The 8,195-nt window shown below is 37.3% G+C and overlaps 1 protein-coding gene across 3 annotated transcripts; it reads left to right on the top strand.

Moving 5' to 3' along the window:
* The first annotated feature begins 258 nt into the window (after window positions 1–258).
* On the top strand, window positions 259–6,056 carry LOC101503280 (uncharacterized). 3 transcript variants are annotated; one of them, XR_012162729.1, is made up of 8 exons: window positions 259–1,693; window positions 1,796–1,861; window positions 3,435–3,579; window positions 3,675–3,893; window positions 4,221–4,413; window positions 4,532–4,727; window positions 4,937–5,273; window positions 5,360–6,056. XR_012162729.1 is itself a non-coding variant. In XM_004495139.4 (7 exons), exons 1-7 carry the CDS (start codon window positions 537–539, stop codon window positions 5,049–5,051), a joined length of 2,091 nt encoding a protein of 696 aa, XP_004495196.1. In that variant the 5' UTR covers window positions 259–536; the 3' UTR covers window positions 5,052–5,290. The 3 variants fall into 3 exon arrangements, 1 of the variants encoding a protein (XP_004495196.1); XR_012162730.1 differs by having other exon boundaries at window positions 5,478–6,056; XM_004495139.4 differs by lacking the exon at window positions 5,360–6,056 and having other exon boundaries at window positions 4,937–5,290.
* Window positions 6,057–8,195: the final 2,139 nt, after the last annotated feature.

Consider the following 8,195-nt stretch of genomic DNA (forward strand, 5'->3'; position numbering starts at 1 on the left):
CTTCATTAACTTTTAGATCAAATTTTTTTTAAAAATCAAAACTAAAAATAAATAAAATAAGAAAACTAATTTCGTAATTTTACTAACATGAAAAAACTAAAATTATAATTAAATCAAACATTTATGATTTAAAATAATTTATCTCTGCTTCTAATCAAATACACCCGGTTAAAGAATTTCTCGATGAAAATAAAAATGAAACAAATTTCAGCCATTTATTTTTCTACAAATTCAAATAATAAAAACGTATTTTTTTATTTGTTATTTTTTTTTGTAGAACTGAAACCTAAAATTGAAGTCCTCGAATTTGGGCGACTGTGCCTGCACCGTGCTTAATCGCTTCTACTCTACCTCTTCGAAGGCACCGCCGCACATCACCACCAAAACCAACCCATTCTCTACTGTCCAACAACTCTCCCGTGAGCAATCCAACACTAGTATTAGTAACCGCACTCTCCACTCTTCGGGTTTACTGCGTGGCTTGCATTTGCACCCTGCGAACTTCAAATAATTCCAATCCTTTTACTGCAGCAGCCATGTCTTCTTCCAAAGATGCAGACCCAACACTGGGCTTTCTCACTCGAAAGGACACAGAGGTCAAACTTCCACGACCAACCAGAGTGAAAAACAAAACCCCAGCTCCCATTCAAATCACAGCCGAACAAATCCTCCGCGAAGCAAGAGAACGCCAAGAAGCAGAAATCCGTCCTCCCAAGCAAAAAATAACCGATCCAACCGAACTCGGTGAATACCGTCTCCGAAAGCGAAAGGAATTCGAAGACTTAATCCGCCGAGTTCGCTGGAACGTTAGCGTATGGATTAAATACGCACAGTGGGAAGAATCACAAAAGGATTTCAAACGTGCGCGTTCTGTTTGGGAAAGAGCTTTAGAAGTTGATTACAAGAATCACACGCTATGGCTAAAATACGCCGAGGTGGAGATGAAGAACAAATTTGTAAATCACGCCAGAAACGTTTGGGATCGTGCGGTTACGCTTTTGCCTCGTGTGGATCAGTTATGGTACAAGTACATTCACATGGAGGAGATGCTCGGCAATGTCGCCGGAGCAAGACAGGTTTTCGAGAGGTGGATGAAATGGATGCCTGATCAACAAGGTTGGCTTTCTTACATTAAATTTGAACTTAGGTACAATGAAATCGAACGAGCCAGAGGGATTTTCGAGCGGTTTGTTGAGTGTCACCCTAGGGTTGGGGCTTGGATACGTTATGCTAAATTCGAAATGAAGAATGGTGAGGTTGGTAAGTCGAGGAATGTTTATGAAAGAGCGGTGGAGAGGCTTGCAGACGATGAAGAAGCTGAGATGCTTTTCGTGGCATTTGCTGAGTTCGAGGAAAGGTGTAAGGAGTCGGAGCGGGCAAGGTGTATATATAAATTTGCACTTGATCATATTCCTAAGGGAAGGGCTGAAGACTTGTATCGCAAGTTTGTTGCATTCGAAAAACAGTATGGTGATAGGGAAGGTATTGAGGATGCTATTGTTGGGAAGAGAAGGTTTCAGTATGAAGATGAAGTGAGGAAGAATCCCTTGAATTATGATTCTTGGTTTGATTATATAAGATTGGAAGAAAGTGTGGGAAATAAGGGGAGAACTAGGGAGGTTTATGAGAGAGCTATTGCTAATGTTCCTCCAGCTGAGGAGAAGCGATATTGGCAGCGATATATTTATTTGTGGTATGTTTGATTTGAATTTGGTATTCCTATCTGGTTGTTTGTTTATTCAGTGATTTTGAAATTTTTCGTTGTGTTTATTATTGGTCTGTGTGTGTAATTTAGGATTAATTATGCACTCTACGAAGAGCTTGATGCTGGAGATATGGAGCGAACAAGAGATGTGTACAGGTAAGCAGTTTTTTGTGAACTTCCAACCATCGTGTTTAAATCTCTGCTTTATTCTTCAATAGATTTGTGCTATATATTGAAATTTCTCCCCTGCATGGTAGCTAGTTAAATGGGATTTTATGGATGTAGTGATTTTACTCATAAATGCTAGAGTTGGAATTTCTAGCAAATATTTCTTAGTTGTATCTGTGATTAGTGGTGCAGCTGCTAAGTTATAGTAGAGTAATTATTTTAGAGATATAGGCCGAAAAGTATGTTATCTGATGTTTTTTAGGGTGTTCTGATCTTGATTTTATGTAAGATTTCATCACAATGATAGGCTTTATTTCATAAATTTGAAAATTTGAAGTTTTTTGACGTACTTTCACATGTGCTTCTGCATAGTATGCATATTCAGAGTATGTAGTATGATTTGGTCTTGTGTGGAATGTTTAAAGCAATCATATCATCTGTCAGATACTTGGCACATAACAACTTTGATAGGCATGTTTGAGATGTAAAAGTAAATTTTTTAGTTATATGTCAAAAGAGAAGTTTGATAGGTATGTTAAAAGAGAAGTTTAGGAAGCGAAGATCTCAAGAACTTTTAACACTTTTTTCCCAATCTACCTCATAGCATACTTTAGCCCGCACACAGTTATTCATCAATTGCTTCCCTATTAGAAATATCAAATATTGTCCCCTGCATACAGCTGAGTGGACCAAACATTATAATAAAAAGATGGAAAAATGAACCTGAAAATAATCTCAACCTAAAATAATAGAGAGCCAAACTTAGAAATAAGAGACAAATGCTAACTGATTCGGATCTTAGAAACAGCCTACTCTTACACAGTTTTGCCTTTCACTTTTCTGGCACTTTCCATGTGTTATTGTCAAAGAGAATAACTTGTTGCATTAATACTTCCCTATCAAACAAAAAATCCACCGAATCTACTAAGCAAAGAAAAGAAATGGAGGAAAGAAAGATGGAGAAGAGAAAAGGAGTGAGATAGATAGATAGAAATAAAAGAAAAAAAGGTTGGGGATGAACGCAGCTTTTGAAAATCAGGGGAGACAAGAGCAAGTACCAAAGATGGTTGATAAAACATTAGGAATTGGGAAATGTATAGATGCAGAGAGTGTGAGAGTAGCCATTGAATATGAATTTTGAAATAAAAAAATAAGAGTATGAGAGAAGCTCTGGGTTGTCATGTGAGTTAGCTGTAGCTGGACAAGTTTCCTTTGTTTTCCTCATTTGGCTAAGTTTACTAGAACTCTATAAGTAGCTAAAAAAGATTGGTTCTTAAATCTTTACTTAAGAGGTTGACACCTGTGTTTTTTTGGTCTTTATGATGAGTTCTAAGTGTATATGAACATGATATGATATGTTTTTTTACTACTTTCCTCTAGATTCTTTAGTCACGTTTGATTGTGATAGTTCATCTTGACTTTCTGTTTTTTTTTTACCTTTTCTGGTCCAGTTCTATCACCATATGTTACTAAATTACCTCAATTATTTAGTTTATCATTGCAGTATTATTGTACTGAGTATTGACATTACTATTGTTTTCTTTCACATCCATTTCTTTAGGGAGTGTCTGAACCAGATACCGCACCAAAAGTTCTCATTTGCTAAGGTATGGCTTCTAGCAGCCCAGTTTGAAATACGTCAGCTGAATCTTAAGGGTGCTCGTCTAATATTAGGAAATGCAATTGGAAAGGCTCCTAAAGATAAGGTAATATACTAATATCTATCTAGATGAGATATTATATCGCTCATTTTCGTTGCTACATGGTTGACTTCACATACACCTTTTCTCTTTGACAACAGATATTTAAGAAGTATATAGAGATAGAACTGCAGCTTGGTAATATAGATCGATGCAGAAAACTGTATGAAAAGTATCTAGAGTGGTCACCTGAAAATTGCTATGCGTGGAGCAAGTATGCAGAATTGGAGAGATCTTTATCTGAGACCGAACGAGCTAGAGCAATATTTGAGCTTGCAATTGCCCAACCAGCATTGGACATGCCTGAGTTGTTGTGGAAGGTACAGAAAATATATTTGTTGTACAAGATCCAATGCCAATATTTTCATATACTTAGACTGATTTCCTATCCTTCACCACCCCCTCCCCATTAATAATGCATGGCCTGACAAACTTGCCAACTCAGCACTTGTAACCAGTTCTCCCCTCTCAAAGCATCTAATATAGTTATACCGCAGTGTGATAGCTTTTGTCTTTCAATGATATGTTGTATTGTATCTTTCATTCTTTCTCTTGTATAGTCATCTTCTGATGTATACCAACCATGTTTAAGAAACCTATATACATGCTGATCATAACCTAAATATAAAATTGTGAATATATAACAGGCATACATTGACTTTGAAACTGCTGAGTGTGAATTTGAGAGAGCAAGAGTGCTTTATGAAAGGCTTCTTGATCGAACAAAGCACTTGAAGGTATGGATAAGTTATGCAGAGTTTGAAGCAACAGCTATTAATAAGGAGAGTTTAGACTTATCAGAACAAGAGCAAAAGAAGCAATGTATTCAGCGCGCCAGAAGTATGTGATACCAGTTTTATGCTCATTTCCTTTATGATTGTATGGTTTAACTTTAAGTTTGAAATACAGCCGAATAATTTTCTGATTCTCTTTATATTTTGTTTTTTGCTTGTTTAAGGGGTGTTTGAGGAAGCGTTAAACCACTTCAGATCATCAGCTCCAGATTTAAAAGAAGAAAGGGCAATGCTATTGGAGAAATGGCTCAACTTGGAGGCTTCATCTGGGGAGCTAGGCGATGTTAGCTTAGTCCAGTCTAAGCTGCCCAAGAAGCTCAAGAAGAGACGGCAAGTTACTACTGAAGATGGTTCTTCTAGGTACGTAACTAACTCATTGTTTGTCTTTGAGTGGCTTCCAAGGGTTAGTTGATATGGTATCGATTTCAACATGGTCATTGCTATTCTCGGGAATGTTTTTCTCATGTTCACACAACCCATTTGAAAGTCCACTTCAACAGTTTGTTTTGCTTTTTTATTTTTTGAAGTCTTTTTTATTCCTATTTCATTCTTCTCTATTTGATTTGCAGAATTGAAGAATTTATTGACTATCTATTTCCTGAGGAAACTCAGACAACCAATCTCAAGATCTTGGAAGCTGCTTACAAATGGAAGAAGCAAAAACTATCTTCTGGTGATGATTAACAGTATCTTGTTGCTCTCATGTTTCTAGCATGGCATGATTCCATTCTTGTCTAACTAGCAAAAACTGTAGCTTCAGCAGCTAAGTCAATTTTGAGCTTTTAAAGTTTGTAACGGAGAACTGCATTTGAGGAAAATCTGCTTTCTCAGCATTGTGAATTGGAAGTCATGGTTGTAACTTGTAAATTATGATTTTCCTCACAATTGATTAAGGCAATGTGCAAGGTTAGTTCCAAATTCAATTATTGAGTGTACATATGTTTATTTATTTATTACTACAATTTTAACCGGGTTAAATCTTTCGTGCTAAGATTTGAAACACGTCAAGTTTTATGTCAATTGATTGCATGTTTGCATGCTTTCACTTCTTAATTGTTGACAACAACTATACTTTACATTGGATGGATGATCATCACATGGGGAGGCTAGGCTAGGCTGGCAAGACTTACTGATAAAGGCTTATCAAATACCTCTCTCTGTCTCAATCAATCTTAGATTTGGCTTTGGCTGTGGCATCGACAAAGTCCAACAAATCTCATAATTCCTTTATTGCTGTTGCTAAGAGCCATACATCGGCTGTCATCTATTTGTTCTTATATTATTATCCCGTAAAAATGTGGGGCAGGCAGCAAGACAAAATATCATAAATCCAGTTCCTATGTTTTTCCTTTTGAGTTAAAACCTTTTTCTTTAATAAACCATTTAGGACCCTTTAATATTGAAGCGGTGCCAAGTGCTAACTAAGCTTATAAGCACCCTTTAATATTAAAGATGAGGTCTTATAAAAATAAGGAATTAATTGAAGTACTATAAAGGTAAAATATAAAGGTATAACTATAAGTGGATGTAATAAAATGCACTGCTTATCATAGAATACTTTATTTTGGAAAAGATAAAAATGAAAAAAGGTGTACTCTTTCCGTCTTTTTATTTTATTTGATTTTTTATCTTCATTTTTTGTTGGTCTGTTGTGTAAGTATATTTTAATTTAATATTTGTTATTGTGTACATCACTACTTTTTGTTCTTGAAGTTAAGCTCGTTCTAAACAAAACCATCATCCACATATTTTCTAACAAATTAAGAACGTATCTGTTGAATATAAAGAGTATTGAGAGACATATTATGAATAACCCGTGTGTTTCAACTACACAGCGGAATCTCTTTATATAGACACAGGGTATTAAATAACCCTAATTTACAGTAATGCTAACGGGCCAGAATACTTACATACTTACAGCCCATATATATTATTTACATTCTACTATAGTATTTAACACTCCCCTTCAAGCTGGAGCATATAAATCAAATGCACCTAGCTTGTTACATATATAACTAATTCTAGGACCTCGCAATGACTTTGTAAACACATCTGCTAACTGATCATTGGATTTGACAAAGCTGGTGATGATGTCACCCGATTCAATCTTTTCTCTAACAAAATGGCAGTCAATCTCAATATGCTTGGTCCTCTCATGAAACACCGGATTCGAGGCAATGTGCAATGCAGCTTGATTATCACATATTAATGTCATTGTGCTAGTCTCTTCAAATTGAAGTTCTTTCAGTAACTGTTTCAGCCAGATGAGTTCACATGTTACTAGTGCCATGGCCCTGTATTCTGCCTCAGCGCTGGATCTTGCTACAACATTTTGTTTCTTACTCTTCCAAGATATTAAATTTCCTCCTATGAGTACACAATACCCGGAAGTTGATCGTCTATCTATGGGTGAGCCTGCCCAATCAGCATCTGAGTAGCCAATTATTTGAGTATGTCATCTGTCTTCATAAATGAGACCTTTTCCAGGTGCACTTTTGATGTATTTAAGAATCCGGATTACAGCATCCATATGTTCTTGGCAAGGAGAATTTAAGAACTGACTTACCACACTGACAGCAAAGGAAATGTCAGGACGAGTGACTGTGAGATAGTTTAATTTTCCAACCAATCTCCTATATCTTCCTGAATCTGATAGAGGCTCCCCCTGATTGGGTAGGAGTTTGACATTTGGATCCATAGGAGTATCAACTGACTTGGCATTTAGTAGGCCGGTTTCTTCAAGGATATCCATAGCATATTTTCTTTGTGAAATTACAAGGCCATCCTTAGATTGAGCTACTTCAATACCCAGAAAATAACGGAGTTTACCAAGGTCTTTAGTCTGAAATTTATTTGAGAGATGTTGTTTTAACTGGAGTATTCCTTGCTGATCACTACCAGTTATAACAATGTCATCCACGTAAACAATAAGATAGATGCACCCTTGAGCTGAGTGATGATAAAATACAGAGTGATCGGCTTCACTGCGGATCATACCAAATTCTTGTACTACCGAGCTGAATCTGCCAAACCAAGCTCTAGGAGACTGTTTAAGACCATAAAGGGACCTGTGTAGCCGACAAACCATGTTGGAAGACTCCCCCTGAGCAACAAATCCTGGTGGTTGCTCCATATACACTTCCTCTTCAAGATCACCGTGCAAAAAAGCATTTTTAATGTCAAGCTGATGGAGAGGCCAATGTCGAATTGTTGCAATGGAGAAAAACAGTCTGACAGATGCCATTTTGCCAACCGGTGAGAATGTGTCATTGTAATCCAACCCAAAAATCTGAGTATATCCCTTGGCTACCAAACGAGCCTTAAATCGATCAATCTTACCATCAGGACCAACCTTCACTGTATAAAGCCAACGACACCCGACTACCGACTTCCCATGAGGTAGAGGTACCAATTCCCAAGTACCACTGCTTTGTAGAGCACACATCTCATCAAGCATTGCTTGCCTCCACTCAGGGTGGGATAATGCTTCACCTGTAGTTTTAGGAATAGAAACAGAAGACAAGGAGGACAAGCAAGTGTAATGTAAAGGAGAAAGACGATGATAACACAAATCAATATAATGAGGAGATGGATTACGGGTGGTGCGAATATCCTTACGAAGAGCAATGGGAAGGTCAGGCTCAGGTGGCAGGACTGGATCTGGAGGTGGTGTCGGAGGAGAGTCTATAATGGGAACAGGAACAGACACAACAGAGGGTAAGCATTGACGGTGATATGTTTATAGTGGTCAGGGAGGTTGAGGGGCAGACTTGGCAGGTTCGATAGGAATATGAGTGTGTGGGAGAGGGATAACTACTTGAGGAGGTT

The sequence above is a fragment of the Cicer arietinum genome, chromosome 4, assembly GCF_000331145.2.
Source record: "Cicer arietinum cultivar CDC Frontier isolate Library 1 chromosome 4, Cicar.CDCFrontier_v2.0, whole genome shotgun sequence".
NCBI lineage: Eukaryota > Viridiplantae > Streptophyta > Magnoliopsida > Fabales > Fabaceae > Cicer > Cicer arietinum.